Source organism: Mus caroli, unplaced genomic scaffold (genome assembly GCF_978045245.1).
Source record: "Mus caroli unplaced genomic scaffold, Mus_caroli_1 scaffold_19, whole genome shotgun sequence".
Classification (NCBI taxonomy): Eukaryota; Metazoa; Chordata; class Mammalia; order Rodentia; family Muridae; genus Mus; species Mus caroli.
In genome coordinates this window covers 29,306,557-29,325,162 of record NW_028227274.1, presented here as the reverse complement: position 1 = coordinate 29,325,162, position 18,606 = coordinate 29,306,557, and the positions used below count along the sequence as shown (strand labels likewise).

The following is an 18,606-nucleotide window of genomic DNA, read 5'->3' as shown; positions in this document are numbered from 1 at the left end:
TTAAGTGTACTACATGCGAGGGGGTCAGATTTCCTGGAACCGTAGTTACGGGTTCTTAGCTGCCCTGTGAGTACTGGGATCCAAACCTGGGTTCTCTGCAAAAGCAACAAGTGTTTCTACCCACTGAGCCATCTCTCCAGCTCCTTCATTAGACTTGTGAGGTAACCGTAAACATGTAGATACTTGTAAAGGGGGTTGGGGAGAGAAGGAAACAGAGAAAAGGAAAGAAAATTGTTTACCCTTTCCCCCAGATTCCTCATTTATCACAGTTTTAGCAATGTTAGACACCTGACATTGATATACGTGTGTCACTAGATGTCCCTTTTATTGCTACAGCAACTCTCGTGTCTTTTAATGCTGACAAGACTTACTCGGTGACTAAAACACAAAACTTAGGATCTGGTAGACTACAGAACACAGCTGGACAGCTTACTCCACCACTTCCGCCCAGGCCGACCAATCGCCGCCTGATGATCCGGCTACTTCCGGTCGCGGGGTTGACAAACCCCGGAAGTGTCAGCCCCATTTCCAACGCCACTCGGGTCCGAGATGGCGGATCTCCACCGCCAGCTGCAGGACTACCTGAAGCAGGGGAAAGCGAGCAGGCCGGCGGCCGCAGAGCCGCTGCTCGGCGCGAGGGCAGCAGACGAGCCTGAGGCCGGGGCCTGGCTAGGCAGCAGGGTTCTGCGATGGCCGTGGGCACAGAGCGCTGCCGAGCCGCCGCCCACGGGCTCGCGCTGCCTCCCCAGCGTGACGCGAGGCCAGCGCCTGGTGGCGGGCGGCCTGTGTCTGCTGCTGGCCGTGCTCTGCTTCGGCCTGGCTGCGCTCTACGCGCCGGTGCTGCTGCTGCGCGCACGCAAGTTCGCGCTCCTCTGGTCGCTGGGCTCGGTGCTGGCGTGGGCGAGCGCGGCGCTGCTGCGGGGCGGCCCGGCGTGCGGCCGGTTGCTGCGCGGCGAGGAGACGCCGTCGCGGAGCACGCTCGGCTACGCCGCCGCCTTGGGAGTCACGCTCTACGCCGCGCTGGTCCTGCGCAGTACGGTGCTGACGGCGCTCGGCGCTTGCGCACAGGTAGCCGCGCTGCTCTACGCGTTGATCGGGCTCCTGCCCTGGGGCGGTGTGACGGCGCTGCGCCTGGCGCTCGGTCGCCTAAATCGCGGGACGGGTCTAGCCAACGCGCTCCCGGTGTGACAATCCCAGTCTCTAGGAAGAGGAACCAGCCAGGCTAGGGACACTCCACTGTACCCAGGCCAACAAGGACAAGGCACCAACTGGACTGCGCGGCGGAGTCCGTGCGCTTGAAGCGAATGTCAAGAACTGATGCACCGGCGGCTCAAGATCCTTTGGCTTCAGTATTGTGCGGTTCTGGGTCACATGGGCCACGAAAATACCTGATTTAACAGTGCGTCTGGAGATAACTATCATGAACTGCTTTCACACTAAACTGGCTTTACACGGACGTCAGTTTTAGCGAGAAAAAAAGAAACGAATAGCTTTCTGACTTTGCTTTGGGAAGAACTACATTCTACATTAAAGAAATTGCAGGGGTATGTTGGGTTTCAGTCCTGCGGCAGCTTTCCAAACCCTCTTTATTTCCTATTCACTGTAAAGCAATCCAGATTATCAGATTAAACAGTAAATTTATCCACTGGATTTAAAATAGTGATTAGTTAATACAATCTACCTCAGGGGTTTTCTTCAGTTAAGAAGCAAATATGGTGCTTTATAATATTTAAGTGTAAATATTTACTTGTCAAAGCAATATTCTGGACCAAAAAGCCAGATATCCAGTATGATTGGCAAAATTTGCAAAGGTTTCTGCAAAAGGAATCCTGGGATACAGGACATTTTTACATCTGCAGTTACTATAGTTATAAATGATAGGTTATAATGATCGCTTTCATGATTCCTAACATTTGCTGCTTGTTAAAAGTCCTACGTAGTTTGATAATGTTGAGTAAAATGCTTTTCATACGTAAAGTTCAGCGGGTAGTTTTTATGGTGCTGGGGAGAATCAGCACTTAAATCTATTGTAATTTATTGCCAAAAACTATTCAGTATTGAGCCTGGATGCACTAGAAAGTAAAGGGTATTCAACTTCAAACGTCGCACCAGTGGTTCTCACACTAGACTGGCACATCAAAAGTACCCAAGAAGCCACATCCCATCAGTTCACTTACAATACTGGTGGATGGGTCCAGACATTTTTTATGTATAATAATAATATATAAGACATACATGTCCAGCTGAGGTTAAGACTCATATGTGTCCACTGGCTTGTACAATGTGAAAGTAATTGTTTCCCAGGCTGCTCCAATGTTGCCTTAACAGGTTAGGTCAAACAGTCCCCCAAGATGTGATCCTATACTGGCCAATATCCCGACTTCACAGATTTCCAAGACAACTAACCCTTAGTAGTCCTTTTGCTATGCTCTCCTGGCAGTAAATAGAGCTACCCACCTCTCTCAGGAAAGGAAATGCTATTTTCAAGTAGTGATATGCATTTTTTATGTTATTATGTTCAAGATATTAAATTGTTTCCAATATTGTCCCAATAATTCATTACTTGAAAATAAGTTTTATAAAATTCTAAACAGTATTTTATATTTTGACAGTAGTGCTAAAAATGCTATATGTAGATATGTGATGTCTAACGTAGAGGTTCTGTTTATAAATGAATTCATTCTCAAAATATGAGCTGGATGGTCTCTGGATTCCTGTACAGTTTCATGGACTCTGATTGTAAGGCGTTTGTATGCTGTGCCAGGGGAGTATGAGTGAGGAGGAACAGAGCTTCTAATGGTGTGAGTGCTGACATGTTTATTTTTGAAATTGACTAGAAACCTTCAGGTTCTAGCATCCAGATAATCCCCATTTCTTCACTCCATACCCTCGGAGCTAGGGAAGCTTTCTGTGCACTGTCCAACTGTGTCAGCATCTCTTTATGTCCAGCACCACTCAACTTGCCAGGTAAACAGCTGGTAATGCCATGAGAGGTTAGCAGCTCTTGGAGTGACTTTTATAAAGGATTTCTTAGAAGGGCCAGTGGTCAGGGCTGAAGAGGCAGCTCAGTGGTTAAGAGTATTGGCTGCTCCTCCAGGAGACATGGATTCAATTCCTAGCACTGACAATTGCCTATTATTCCAGTTCCAGGGGATCTGATGCTCACTTCTGGCCTCGCAAGACACCAGGCACACAACTGATACACAAACAGAAACTCAGACAAAGCATCCATTAAGGGGGGCGGGGCTTAAAAAAGAAGAAATGGAAAGGTCAGCATAGGAAGGAGAATCTCAGTCTGACTTCAACAAGAGCTTTGGGGAGGGGCGTTGGGGAGAAGGGAGAAGTGGAATCCCAGGCAGCCCTGACACTTACTGTGTAGCCAAGGACAGCACTGGACTTCTGATTCACCTAGTTCCACCTCCCAAATGCTAAATTACATATGTGTGCCCAGATATAGTTGGGTATTTTTTTTAAAGAGAGGATCTCTCTATATATGTATATGTAAGCTGCCTGATCATAGGTGCTGAAGCTGGCTTCCAGTCTGTGAGTTCTTAACTGCTGAGCCATCTCTCCAAGTTCTAACTTTCCTACCTTTGTTTTTGTATGTATGTATGTATGTATGTATGGCTTTTTAGGGTGGTGATGGTTTTGACAGGGTTTCTCCGTGTAGCCCAGGCTATCTTGGATATATGTATGGCTTTTTTAGGGTGGTGGTGGTTTTGACAGGGTTTCTCCGTGTAGCCTAGGTAGGCTGTCTTAGAACTCGCTTTGTAGACTAGGTCGGCCTTGAACTCAGAGACCCGTCTGCCTTTGCCTCCCCACCCAGCTTTTTATTTATTTTTAAAGCAAGAAATTTGTCACAGTAAAGAGCTTTCTGGTACCTTCTATCTTGTACCCTGAACCCTGAAATCTTCACAGAGTACGTGTGAAAGAAGAGATTGTTTTCCACAATGTAGATACTTTGTTCCACGTCCTTTGAACGGCATGATAAGATGCATCAAGTTAATGTTGTTTACAGCAGATCTCTCTCTCAGTGACCACTCAAAGCTAAACTGCTAGGAGATGCATCCAAGGGAGAACCTCTAGTTGAAGACCCAGAAGATTCAAATTTTTCTTCAGAGTAATTTTTGACCCCATAGAGCATGTCTGAGGTTTTGAGCCTTCTTGAACATGTTAGAGCAATTTTAAAGTATGCCTTATCGCATAACAAGAACAGTGTAACAACAGAAAGGTAAAAATGACGTGAAAAGCAGAGTTGGCAAATGACCATCTGTTCGAAGTGCCAGTAGCAAGGTCACCCTCAGCAGGTCAGGGACGCTGAAAGCAAGGGCTCCTTAAGGCCAGCACTGCACAGCGGGTGCTGCTGTTAACTCAGTAAATCACATTCTGTATTCATACAAAACAAGGATTTTTTTTTTCTCTGACAAACTGTACATATAGAAATAAATTTCCAATTGGACATGAACTTAACTTTGTGGAGGTGCTCCATTTCTCATGACACTTAAAAAAAGGATTCCAGCTTTTATCTTCACAAACAAACGGGAAGAGTCAGAGCAACGAGGAGATACAAGACAAAGCAGGGCCAACTCCCTGGGGAGGGAGTCGGCATCAGTCTTTCGTCTCGAGTACCCCACCTGGGCTCCTAGACCTCAGCTGCCCCAGAAGAAGCGGTCAGGGCTACAGTGGTAAAGGCTTGTTTCTGCTTCAGTGGTGAGCCCACAAGAACGTCTTAAATAGTATCCAAAGAGACAGTGGACTGTTCGGCCCTCCTACCGGCCCCTCCCACTACCTCTTGAAGTGCCTCGCCTTGGAGGGCCAGAGTTCATGTTACTCCCTCTACCCCAGTTACTGCCACTCCGGGCCCCTCGAGAGGATGAGCTGCTGCCTGGAGGGCCACCAAAAGGTTCATCTCTGTGGTATCCATCATGGTGGTCTCCATCCAAAGAGCTGGAACGGCTGGATTTTGGCACTCTCTGGGAAGGTCCTGGGCCCCCTCGGCCTGAAACAAAACATGGTTCAAGAAATGGCTTTCTGTATCCCAGTGCCTGCTCCCCAGTCATTCCCGGTGTAGCGCTCTCTCTCTGATGACAGTGGACCACCAGGAGGTCCTAAAGAGATACACAATGGCTTTCAGAGCTGATGGGCTCTAGCAAGCCCAAGCACAGCAAACATGGCCCTGGCAGGCCTTGCCCTTTCCCCATCTCCCTGCCTTGCTAAAAACCGTTAGACCACATTGCTAAAGCTAGTCAACAAGGTTCATCCTCTTATTCGGTTGGCCACTTCCTCCAATGTTGACCACCAAGATCTGGCTATCAAAGTATTGATGTTCAGCAATCCAAAGCCTCCTTTGGCTCACTTAGTCAACATGCTCAATCAAAACATACCACCACATCCTGGACTATTCTAACACGGACCTCTCCTTTTCCCTCTTAGAAATGACACCTGCCAATCAGCCGCTTTACTTCTCTTCCCAATTAATAAAGGATGGATCTCTCTGTGAAAATGCGTGTCTGAGTGTGGTTTGTGCCTGACCTAGAGTCTGGGAGGAGCACGTCACTATATGCAGGTCCCTGTAGTGGTTCCTCTGTCCCTTCCTGACCTCATCCCTGCTCATGGCCTCAGGCCTCAGCATCTCTGGGGGCCTTACACACCCCAGGGCTGTTTTGCCAGAGGACCAGAAGCCAGCAAACACTAGGATCCCCAGGAAACCTGCAGCACACTGGACATGCTTTTGTTCTCCTGTGCTACCAAAGGATTTTAAGGGAAGACTTCAAAAGCACCTGCTAACTTTAGAAGCAACTAAGATACATAGGCTGGCTGCTGTTAGCAACAAAGGCTCCAGTTAGGATCTGTTTACAGCCCATCGTGGCACTTCGGCTTCTTTTCATATCTTGAGTGATGTGAAATATTCTCAAAGAACAAAAATAAATTGGCTTTCAGAGATTTACTAACTTTAACTTGCTTCACACTTAAGATAGCAAATGTTTAGCTATAAAACTGTCTTAAAAACCTTTCTTAGGTCAGTAAGATGGTTCAGTAGGCACAGGCACTTGCCACCAAACTTAACAACCCAAGTTCCATGCCCAGGACAAGATGGAAGAGGTATCCTCTAACTCACATGTGCACCGTGGCACCCACACACAAACATATGAAGTAGATAGACTAGAAAAGGAAAAGAAGCTATCTGGGGAGAGAGTGGGCCTTCGTCAGTGATGTTCCTGCTCCAGTGGATGGCACCCTACACTATGCACATCTGGATAGAGCTAACTGAACCTACTGAGTCATACAAGCAACCAAAAGATACATTAAATTGGGAGATGGGTTTGGGGATGAACTAGCCTTAAATATATTATGTTTTAAACTGTATTATTATTACCAAAGAATAAATACAATTATTTTTTTCTTGAGCTCAGTGGTACAGTGCTTTGTCTACTATGTGCTAAGATCCTGGGTTTGAGTCCCAGCACTGCACATAAATGAATATATAAACAGAACTTTTTCTCGTGAAATGATGTGATTGGTTCATCTCCTAGAGCACGTTCTTTCAACACTACTACTATATTTGTTGAGTGGAAGTTGAATCTAATGGAGGAGATAAAGATGTTAGGGGAACTTGGCTTATTGTCATGCAAAGCACATGTCCTTGGCCAGAGCATCCTGACTGCCCATGAATTCATCCTAGACCATTGCATACTGAACAGTACTGCATTTAACTGGGGGGAGGGGGGGGTCGACGGGAAGGGGGGTGGGGGTGGGCGAGGTCTACTGGATATATACAAGTCATTTCTGGAAAGAATACATAAAAGGCAAGTGAACAAGATGGGGCATCCATAGCACAATACACAGGTCCAGTCCGACCTAAAGCCAGACTTGTAGTCACTGGCTGCTACTCCTGGGTAAACTGCCACTGGTCCTCCTGGGCCTCAAACAAAAAGTGCAATACAGAACGTGGGAGAGGTAATGCTCTTCCCTGAGGTGATGCCCTTGAAGGCTCTAGCAAGCCATGGGTGGAGGCTACAACTGCCAGGGGACTAGCTAAGCGTGGAGGGTGGGGCAGAAAGGGCAGAGCAGAAACCCTGAACAGGGAACTCCTGCTGAGTCAGTTGTCCTAAGGACCCAAACAAACTACACTCCCACTAAGTCTTAAGAGCCTGATTCTCTGCCCAGACTAAGCTCAGAGACGGTGGAGGCAGCCATGGGGACTCAGGGCATATGTGGCTGATGCCAGCAGCTCTGGGACTGTGACTGCTGTCCTCTTACCTTTGCTTCCTCGGTCCTCTGAGGGGCCTCCTTGGGCCTCCATCTCTCTGTGTTCAGACGTGCCTGACCCATCATGCCAGGGGCGCTTCCGGGGTGGTAGAGAGGCCATGTCCATGCCTTGGAGAGAAGAGGAGCGCTCTCTGCTAGCTGGCGAATGGCCATCGTGAGGGGGATGATCAGGTCGGGGAGCATCCCGAAAGTGTTCATGACCTGGTCCTGAAATGAGACCGGAAGGTTCCAAGCTTTTAAGGATCTGACAGTTATCACCTCAGTGAAACAGTGTAGCCCAAAGCAGCTGGGAGACTATGCTCAGAGCAAACCTGAGAACTGAGAGCAGGAACCTGGACTTAGTAGATAGGGTGTGAGTCACACCTGGAACATGAGAGAAAGAAACTCCTCCCAGAATAAGAGGAAGCAGGTACACACAGGAGTTCTCCGTCATCTTAGACCCGGGTTATCCTCACAGTCTTTGAAGCTACTGAGCAAAGGGGCGGAGGGTTGGCTCAATGGGAAAAGTGCTTGCTGTGCAAATATGAGAACAGAGCTCAGATACCCGGCATCCACATAAAACCTACATGTACACAAGACCCCAGGGACAAGCTGGCTAGCTAGACTAGTCACATCAGCAGGCACCTGACCAGCATGCAAAGAGGGCAGCCACCAAAAAAAGTCAGTGTCTGGTTTCCATACACATGCATACCTACCTGCATACCTGTATACCCATACACATGAACATACATACATATATACATACATAGCTCATATAACAAAAAAATACATCTAGTAATGTTTATGGTATCATCAACTAAGATGAACAAAATTTTAATTCTTTTATCCTTATTTTCCAAATAGATGACAAAAAATGTACTAGAAAGAGTTGTACTGTTTGTGTACATGATGGTATGTCTAGAAGCCAGAGGTAATATAAAGAGTCTTCCTCGGCTCTCTATTTTTTTCCAATCCCCCACTCACCACGCCAGGATTACTATGTAGCCCTAGCAGCGATGTGTTTGCCTCTGCCCCTCCAAGTGCTAGGTTAAAGGTATGTGCCACAACATCTGGCTTCCCAACTTTACTAAGCCAGGGCCTCGTGCTGAACTGAAAGCAGACATTTGACTCAAGGGGCTGATGAGTGAGTTCTAGGGGTTCTCCTGTCTCTGCCTCTTCAGTGCTGAACTACAGGTGCCAGTACCACGAATGGCTGAGGAGTCAAACGCTAGTCTTCATGCTTATGTGGCAAGAATATTAATGAGACATCCAAGAATAGTACTGTTTTATACTTAACACAAATCCCTCTAAGATTTATTTATTTCAAGTATGTGAGTACATTGTCGCTGCCTTCAGACACACCAGAAGAGGGCATCGGATCCCCATTACAGATGGTTATGAGTCACCATGTGGTTGCTGGGAATTGAACTCAGGACCTCTGGAAGAGCAGCTAGTGCTCTTAACCGCTAAGCCATCTCTCTAGCCCCCCTTTACTCTCTTATTTTAAAAACAAAACAAACAAACAATCAGAAATGATGGCATATGCTTTTAATCCCAGGACTCAGGAGGCAGAGGCAGGCAGATCTCTGAGTTCGAGGACAGCCTGAAACCCACTAAAAACCAGACCTGGATGCTCCCACCAAATTCTACATTCAATCTATTGAGATAAAACACTGAAGTAGATAGCTAGGAAGCCAACCAGCCTCCATGGAGTTAAACCAGAAAAGACAGAACCTGGAGATGGGCCCGTACTCTGTCAACTACCACACCATAAGCACGTCTCCTTCCTTACCGGGCTCTCGATTTCCATCCCAGGAGTCTGGCTTCCGTCCTCCTTCAAAGCGAGGAAACTCATCAGGAGTGGGGAGTAAGCACTTCCTGGATCCCCCTACACAGAGGAGCAAACAAACTGTGCTCACAGGCCGCCCAGCTGTGCTCAAGGCTGCTTGCCTCTTAAACCAGCTGTTCTCAACACTGCTCACCTCGAGGGGTGCCACGGCCTCGACCACGGAGATCTCGTCCTCGGGCTGCTTCATCAGAAGCATCAAAACCCTCTTCTGGACCAAAGTCATCAGGACCAGGAAAGTTGTCCCTTCCTCTTGGAGGAGCGCGGCCTTCGTGTCTTGGGGGAGCACCTCTTCTAAAGCTGAAAACAAAAAGACAATGTCCACCTTCTGGGAAACATTACTCTTGTCTGGGGAGAACTGGACGGGAAACCTGAATGCACACTGTAAGCGGGGAGAAAAGCCTCATGATATATTTCTGTTGTTTTCTGTATAGCCCTGGCTGTCCTGGAACTCAAGAGATCCTCCTGCAAGTATCTACTTTACAGTGCCAAAGCACACAGGAAGGCAACAATATGGCAGGCTGTGAGCTACTTGAGCTTCCAGGAACAGAGCAAGTCCTTCCTACGTGTTATTTTGCTTCTTTCTTCCTCACTAACTATTACACTAGAACGGGTACTTTTTTGTCACTACACCTGACTCAGCTATATTTTTGATGATTAGCTTTTTTTTTTACATACATCCTTGGAAAGGGGGAAACTGACTGTGGTAGTTGGAATAGCTATGGCGCCCAAAGACTTGTGTGTGTGAATGCTTTGCCCAAAGGAAGTGGCACTATTAGGAGGTGTGGCCTTGTTGAAGGAAGCATGTCCTGGTGGACGCAAGCTTTGAGGTCTCATACATGTTCAAGTTCACTCTCCTTGCTGCCTGTGAGTCAAGATGTAGAACTCTCAGTTCCTCCAGCACTAGGCTGCCATGCTTCCTGCCACAATGACAATGGACTAAACCTCTGAAATTCTACGCTAGCCCCAATGAAATGTTTTCCTTTGTAAGAGTTGTGGCCATGGTGTCTCTTTACAGCAATAAAACCCTAATTAGGACACTGATCCTGACTTTTTGGACCTCTGTGCTCTGTATTTGCCCAGGCCTATACTCTCTGATCTGGGCAGCTCAACCTGCCACGTGCTGCTCCTGGGCCTTCTTCCTATGGTCAACAGGCATGCTGACCTAGCTGGCTTGCAGGCCCACCCACAGGTTTGGACCCAACACAATCTTCTCTGTCTTACACATTTAAAACTCAGACTAAATGGCTTGGAACTATGGCTAAGGTAGAGTTTGCAAGGAAGCATGCAGAGAGCTGAGCTATCAGGAAATGCATAAAAGCACCTCCATTGGCCACGAGTGCTCCAGAACGCAGGCAATGGGACAGGGTGCTGGTCTGACTCAGAATGGGCCCCACAGGTTCACATAAGGAGGCATGGACTCATTAGAGGAGGCGTTTCACTGGGCATGGGCTTTCAGGTTTCAAGTGCCCACACCAGGCCCAGCCTCAGTTTCTGTGCCACCCCCCTCTTCTTCCTCCCAGCCTCCCAGTCTAGGGTCAAGCCTGTCTGTCTCCCTCCATGATGATCCTCTAAAACTTCGAACAAGTCCCCAACTAAATGTTTTATTTAAAAGAATTGCTTTGGTCATGGTGTCTCCTCAGAGCAATACAACACTAAGATGTCAGCATGGGCAAGTCTGCATGACTTTCCTTACAGCTCACTTTATTTTTTTTTTAATTTATTTTTTTCTCGAGACAGGGTTTCTCTGTATAGCCCTGGCTGTCCTGGAACTCACTTTGTAGACCAGGCTGGCCTCGAACTCAGAAATCTTCCTGCCTCTGCCTCCCAATTGCTGGGATTAAAGGCATGCACCACCACCGCCCGGCTTCCAGCTCACTTTAATTACCTGCTTCATCCCCACTGACATGACTAAAGTGGCTTTGCTGTGAGCACAGGAAAGCTGGGTCAGAGCAGAACTGCACAAGAGGCATGATGGGCCAGGACCGCCTCTACAGGAACACTGTGCCAAAGCATCCACTGTACTAAGACCCTAGGTACGAGCACAGAGTCTTTACCTACTACTGGGATGGAGTGCTTGTGTCCCCTTAAATTCCTATGTTGAAGTTCTAATACCTATATGGTACAGTATATAAGGTATATAATATACCACATATGGTACAGACAGGACGTAAGTAGACAGGGTGCCATGAGGACATGAAGGCAGAGCCAGGGTAATGAGATTAGGAAGGAGAAACAGAACAATGTACCAGTACTTGTAGAAGAGCACTCACCCACCCAACACCCACACTTATACCACACAGACATACATGCCGCCATGTGAAGAAACACACAGTGACCTGCAACCTGAGAAATGGGCCTCGCCAACAACCAACCCCATTGGACTCTGATTGGCTTCCAGCCTCCGTAACTGTAGACAATAAATTCCCACTTTCGGGCTTCCCAATGTTTGTTCTGAGCAAAGATGCCTGAGCAGGTAAGGCATCTTTGAATCAACTGGTTCCTCTCACATCCCTTCCCAGTTTAATGGCAGCCACTAGGACCTAAGGAAACAATAAGAAGGCGATGTGTGGGCAAGTGATATAATAAATAAATAAATACATCCGAGCGCGATGGCACGCACCAGTAATGTCTGAACTTGGGAGGTTGAGAGGTGGAGGAAGAGCAACCTCAGTACAAGGTTGCACCTTGGCAAACAGGAAGTTTGAGACCAGCCTAGGATACAGGAGGCAAGACTTCAAAAAGCAACAGGGCTGGAGAGATGGCTCGGGGATTAAGATGACTTGCTGACTTGTAGAAGAGCCATGCTTATTATTCCTCAGCACCTACATGGCAACACACAACCATTATAACTCTAGTTCCAGGGGACCCAATACCCTCTTCTGTCTTCCAGGGGCACTAGGCATGAGTGAGATACATATACATTCAGGCAAACACACAAAAAACACACACATTTGTGGGGGGGGGGGCGGGGGGAGCCCTCCTGAGCTAGTGAGATGATAGCTTAGCAGGTAAAGACACTTGCTGCCAATCCTGAAGACCCGGGAATCATTCCCAGGCCCACATGCTAGAGAGAACTGACTATTACAAGCTGTCCCCCAACCTCCACTTGCATAGCATATGGCATGAACACATGAAGATAAATAAATCAGAAGAGATGGCTCAGCAGTAAAGTGGGCACTGCTTCTCCTGATGATCTGAATTCAGTCGCCAGCACTCAAATCAACTTACAGCTCCCTACAACTGCAGTTCCGTGGGATCTAGCACCCTCTTCCTACTCCCAAGGGTACCTATATGTACATGCAGTCCCACATACAGAAAAACATACATAGAATAAAGAAATGTAACACAAATTAAACAACGAAAAATCTGTCTCAAGCAAGTTAGGTTTAGCGCCACAGGCTTATTATCCCAGTCACTTGGCGGGCTGAGGCAAGGGAACTCTAACTTCAGGGCCAAGATAGTCTGTAGAGCGAGAACTCACCCTTTCTTCTTTTTAAAGTCTGCACCAAACTTTTAAAATTAATCTTTGTGTATGTGTATATGAATACAAGCATATGCGTGCCATACTGTGTATGTGGAGGTGAAGGAAAACGTTTCCATTTTATTCAGACAGGGTCTCTCTTGTTATTTCTGCTCCCACCACCACCACCACCACCACCACCACCACCACCACCACCACCACCACACACACACATTTCAGGAGATTGTCCTGTCTCTGTCTCCTATCTTGCCATAGGAGTACTGGAATTACAGATATTATGCACTTACCACATCTGGGTTTTTTCTTACATGAGTTCCTGGGACACAAACTCATGGAATGCACTTTTACCTACTGAGCCATCTCTCCATCCTGTACTGAACGTTTGAGACAGACTTTTCTCATTGCTGTCATTACTTCCTAAATAATACAGTGCAGCCAGGCATGGTGGCATGCACTTTTAATCCCAGCACTCCAGAGGCAGAGGCTGGTGGATCTCTGGAATACATAATGAGACCCCGTCTCAAACACATGCTAAGTATAATATAAAACTTCCTGGAGCAGTCGGATGGCTCAGTCCGTAAAGAGACTGCCATACAAGCATGAGGATCTGAGTCCAGATCTCCAACACACATGTGATCATCAGGGCACAACACAATGTGTCTATAACCTTGGATCTGGGGACATAGACATAAGAAGATCCTAGGAGATTACTAGCCAGACAGTCTAGTTAGACTGATGATACACAGTAAGTTCAGTAAGAGACTCTACTCTGTAAGTGACTGACAAAGATATCTGATTTAACCCCTGACCTCTACATACAAGTGCACCCACAAAAACATGTACATACACTACACATAACACACATATGAATATAACACACAGTAACTACTTGTATAAATTTATATTGTATGAAGTACTGTAAGCATATAGAGATGTTTTAAAGAACATATTAGGAAGTATATGTTATATGCAAACACTACGCCACTTTATACAAGAAACTATCTATCTGCTCAAGGTGTTTTATGTCTAAGGGTCCTCTTAAACTAGCGCCCTCATCTATCAGGGATGACTATATAATTCATAGTGAAAGACTGTCCTAAAAGTATGGTAAAATGCACAAAGCTGCCAGGAATGCCTTTAATCCCCTAGCTCGTGAGGCAGAGGTAGGCAGATCTCTAAGTTTGAGGCCAGGCTGCTCTACAGAGTGAGTTCCAGGACAGCCAGGGCTACACAGAGAAACCCTGCTTGAAAAAACCAATACACACACAAAGGAGAAACACAAAGCTCTCTAGGAGGAAAGGCTCTAACAGAAGGAGTCACAGCTATCTGTACAGTGCTGTTCCGGGTGGAGGGAAGGCAAGCCCAGAGAGTAGTACAAATGTGTGCCTGAACAGGGTGTAGGCTGAAATCTGCCACGGGGAGACAAAAATATAAATGAAGGCCACAAAATGTGAGGTTCGCATAAATGCAAAGATTCAAGAGATCAACGAACACTGCGCAGATGTCAATTCTCACACACTCAATGACTGCTGTCCCTGCTTATTTAAATTATAGCAACTCCTGCTTCTCTTCCTCCACATTGCTTCTGTTCTTTTTGCATCCGCAGGGCTGGCAATCCAAGCCTGAGCTGAGTTTAAAAGGAAGGTGATGCTTATTGTGATCTGACTTTGTTCAGACTTTAGGCCTATTTTACAGGCCTGTATGGTGCTCAATTATAGTATCTGGCTCAGATATTATTATCTAAACAAGGTGAGCCCGGACACTGTAAATGACATCCAAGACATGCGTATACACCACACACAGGAGGCAGAGACGAGGACAGGGAATTCAGGGATAGCCTGGACTACATCAATGAGACCATATCAAAACAAACAACTTGAAAGAAAAAGGCCTCAAATGCAAAACTAACAGAGAACTTGTAACATAACTTGCAAGTGTAAATGCTAACCCACAGAAGGTAGGGCTCACTCTATGCAGTACTTTCCCCTACACAAAGGAAGACATCTTTGTAGGGAGGCTAGAGAAAATGCAGCGAACCCAAGGACTTCACTTTCCTACCTCTCTTCCCTGCGCCCTCGAAATCGCGGGTCATCAGGATCCCGGGGGAAGCGGTCATCTCCAGGTCTGCGGCCTTCCCATGCCCCTGGGGGGCCTCGGGCTGCTCCCCGGCCATCCCCCTCATTGAATTCCCTGTGATCAGGTGGGAAGGGAGGTCCAGGGCCCCCTCGTCTCCACTTCTCTTCTTGTGGTAAGGGTCCTCCTCGTCCCTCAAATTCCCGTAACCGGTGGCCAAAGCGCTTGTCAGGATGGAAGTCATCTGGTCTGAAGTCATCAGGGAAATCAGGGTGAGAGCCACGCCTGTCAGGAGGACCCCTGCAGTCCTGGCCACCCCGGAAAGGTCCCCTGTCAGGACCATGCTCAGGGCCACCACTCTGCTCATGCCGCCTCTCTGACATGGGGCCCAGGTGATGGTTGGGAGGGCCTCGAGTGTCACCTACAAGAAACAAAGCTGACTGTTAGTATGGCTTCCGTGAGGCCTGCTGTGCAGGCCTGCTCTACAATATCTGTCAATTTTAGGGCGTGCTGTGCTCTATAGTGCTTTCCCTCCTGGGTTCTCAGCACACTTAGAAGAGAAACATCCCAAACCATCATATAGTGGGAAAACCATGGGTGGTTTTGGGGTGCAACTCCTAGCTTTGTAACCTGACCTAGGGAAATCACTAATCTCTAAGGAGTGTTGGCTTCTTCAGCACAGGTGGGAAACATCACCAGACCACTTGGCATGATAATGGTCTTTTCCTGCCCTGCCCCTGAGAAGTCAGGCTGCAGGCTGTGACATCAGACAGCCAGGTGTAGTGATGTACGCCTTTCATTCTAGCCCTGGGGAGGCAAGGGACATGAATTTCTCTAAGAGTTTGAGACCAGCCTACAGAGTACGTTTCAGAGAAGCCAGGGATATATAGTGAGATTCTGTGTCAAAAATAAAAATAAATTTTACACACACACAAGCACACTGCTCACATAAGGGCCACAAAGCCACCACGGGCACCATGTCTATCTATGTTGCTGCCACCCACTATCTACCGTGTTAGCCCTGGCCTGTTTAGCGTCATGCCACATCACACTTTAGGAGTCTTCTTAGCACATTCTTCTGTAAGGCTCACAGAACCATGGATCCCTCTACAACGGCTTGGAGACTAGAGAGTCCTGCTACCCTACAAACCTTGGGGCTTTTTGCTTTCTCTGGAAATGATGTGCCTCAAATATGCTATTATTAGCAATTTTTTTTGCAGACAGGAATTTCCCTCGAGACTTTAAAAAAGCATACACACATGCATGCGCACACACAAGCACACACACACCAATGGGCTGTTTTGGCAGCTACTGGCCAAACTACCGCAGCCACCACAAACACTAACTCTAATCTCCGCCAACACTTAAACCGACTTTTAAGGAAGGCACAAGCAAGGCATGGTGACGAGTGCCTGTGATCTCAGCACTCAGGATGCCAAGACCAGAAGAGTCCCAAGAGTTCAAAGCTGCTGGCCAGTGCTTTACAGCAAGGCCTTGCCTCAAACAACCAACAGCCTGCATATAAATAATGAGTAAAACTGAAGGGAAATACAAAAGGGCACTCTTGCTTTTAAAACTACATTTGAAAGCTAAACCCTGCCCTCTGCTCAGCTAGCTCATGCCTTCTGCTGTTGATTCCCCCACAAACTTCCACCCTTTCACGTCTTATCTCCCCAGCCACTTCAACTCCTCCTCTCCTCTCCGCACGGACGGAAACATGGCAATCTCAGTGTAAGTCTGTGATGTCAGAAAGCCTCTCTGGACTTGAGCACATCTGTCCTTTCTTCAGCAGTTTGCAAAGATCGTGGTTCCACTTCCCTAATAGACAAGCCCGCAATACTCTGTGTTCTTACAGCTGTCCTGGTTAGTTCTGTGTTAACTTGGCACAGCTACAGTCATTTTGAAAGAAGGAATCTCGAATGAGAAAATGTCCCCACTAGACTGTCCTGTGGGGTAAGCCTGTGGCGCTTGGTTGATGACTGATAGAGGAGGACCCAGTTCACTGTGGGTGGTGTCAGCCCTGGGCTGGTGGTCCTAGGCTGTGTGCAAAAGCGGGCTGAGCAAACCAGTAGGAAGCACTCCGCCATGGCCTCTGCATCAAATTCCGCCTCTAGGTTCCTGCCCTGACTGCCTTGGGCAATGGATGTATGAGCTGTAAGGTAAGAGAAACCGTTTCCTCCCAGGTTGCTTTTTGTCATGATGTTTCATCACAGCACTAGAAACCCTAGCGAAAACAGCTGCTTCTCCAACTTCAGGTGCCAGAACTTAGTGTAACTCCTGGTGACAGCTAACTGGAGGAACCCACACATGTTCCACTGGGCCTGAGTTGGCCTACAAATACTCATCTCACCAGCTCGGTTTAAAGGTAGCCTGTCAACTTTCTCCAAGGAAAGAAACCTACCACTACAAACGGTGATGTGCTGGTGGTGGCAACTAATCCAGGAGGGGATGGTAGGCCACTTGCATGTCTCTCCCTTCTCCCTTTGGTCCCTAGGAGAAAGAGGGGAGGAAAGGAAGCCGGACGGGTGGGCAGAAGGAAGGAGAAAGGGAGAGGGGGAGAGAGCAAGACGAGCAGGAACAAGTGGAGATACACGCAATGTGGCAGAGGAGAGGCCACTTCTTTCATTAATGAAAGGACCTAGTGAAGAACACAGCCCCTTCCCAAGGGTAAACCCCAAGTCTCCAAGAAAACTCTCCACTTTCTTTCTCTCTTGCACATCCTTCTGTGTATCTAACACTACCACTTCTATGTAATAGGAATGGAAATAAAAGCTCTCCGAACCCCTGCCCTTTGCTGCCTCTAATATCTCACATAAGTTCAAAGCTGAGCTTTAAATGTCTAAACTTCTAAGCCTGGCTGACTTCTCTTAGTCCAACAGGATGGGACAAATAAGCCCAGCATGCACCACATGGTGCTGTGGGCTTTGCCAGTTAGGAATACAGGTATACAGCCCTGTGGGGTACAGTGCCCAACAGTGCCCCGTGTGCTAGTGCATTGTCTTTCCTTAAGGACCCATCCACTTCCTCACTCCTGCTCACAGTCCCTCTAGTTCTTCCAGCTAAGTCTCCTGCCAGCCCTTATCCTTTACGCCAACTGGGCCCACCTGGGAGCAAGGGCTCACTGTTAACTCAAGCAGAGCCTCCACTTAAATTATAACCTTCAAATAACCATATCCCCTAAATGCTGACAGTCCTTATTGTTGCTTTTCATAGTATCGGTACATCGCTTTCTTCTTTACAAATCTGCCTAACAATGTATACAGTTAAAGAATCCAACACAGTACTAACTGGTATAATAATTACGGTAATCCTGATAACTCTAAGAACACCGTTAAAATCCTGTATCCACTACCCTATCAAGGAGCTTAAAGCAGAGGCGATTCTGCTCTTCGGAAGGCCAGAAGCATGGACCTGTATCCCACAGGCACAGGATCAGTTCCCATTCCAGTGTGGGCTGTGCTGGCCTGAGGCAGACACAAGTGCCAGGGTTGCTCAGTGGTTTCACTACCAGTCTCTGGTGGTGTGGAACTCATTTCCTCTGGCCAGCATCACTGCCTAAGGAAACATTACCTATGACAACAAAAGACAAAGCAGTTTTCCCAGCAGTTCCAATACTACTGTATCAATTACCAACAAAACCATTTACTGTAAAATGCACATGATAGTGGTAGAATACAAACCCTTCCTCAGCAGGCATATATTTACCTTTGTTAGGGCCAGGTCCTTGTCCAGGGTTCAGAGGAGGGATGCGGCCTTGTGCACCCTGTTGCCCTAGGCCTGGTATCAAGGGTGGGGGACCTGTACTCTGTCCTTCCTGGGAAGACACATGTAAAGATGGGTATGAGACCACAGACAGATGCTCTGTACAACTGTAACACATGAAAGACTGCCCCAAAAGCTGCTAAGGTTAACTATTTCGCTAGTGACATTAAAACAAAATTCCCCTTAAGTGGGC

General features: G+C 47.4%; 2 protein-coding genes across 5 annotated transcripts in view; one reads left to right on the top strand and one right to left on the bottom strand.

Annotated features, from left to right (window-relative positions):
• Positions 1 to 497: 497 nt before the first annotated feature.
• Sft2d3 (SFT2 domain containing 3) lies at positions 498 to 1,650 on the top strand. The gene has a single exon (XM_021150220.3). It carries the CDS (start codon positions 550 to 552, stop codon positions 1,186 to 1,188), a length of 639 nt encoding a protein of 212 aa, XP_021005879.1. The 5' UTR covers positions 498 to 549; the 3' UTR covers positions 1,189 to 1,650.
• A 2,851-nt stretch (positions 1,651 to 4,501) lies between these two features.
• The window catches only part of Wdr33 (WD repeat domain 33), a 110,193-nt gene continuing 96,088 nt past the window's right edge, over positions 4,502 to 18,606 (bottom strand). The window contains exons 17-23 of one of the 4 annotated variants that reach the window (XM_029472111.2): positions 18,357 to 18,465; positions 17,053 to 17,141; positions 14,637 to 15,072; positions 9,231 to 9,394; positions 9,041 to 9,136; positions 7,261 to 7,476; positions 4,502 to 4,999 (exon numbers count right to left, since the gene is read on the bottom strand). In XM_029472111.2, the coding sequence (XP_029327971.1) occupies positions 4,823 to 4,999; positions 7,261 to 7,476; positions 9,041 to 9,136; positions 9,231 to 9,394; positions 14,637 to 15,072; positions 17,053 to 17,141; positions 18,357 to 18,465 (1,287 nt within the window). In that variant the 3' untranslated portion in view covers positions 4,502 to 4,822. The remainder of the gene's footprint in view (positions 5,000 to 7,260; positions 7,477 to 9,040; positions 9,137 to 9,230; positions 9,395 to 14,636; positions 15,073 to 17,052; positions 17,142 to 18,356; positions 18,466 to 18,606) is intronic. The other 3 variants (XM_029472113.2, XM_021150218.2, XM_029472114.2) reach the window with 3 other exon arrangements.

Coding starts and splice junctions, on each gene's coding strand:
- Sft2d3 (XM_021150220.3), top strand. CDS start 550: ATGGCGGATCTCCACCGCCAGCTGCAGGACTACCTGAAGCAGGGGAAA.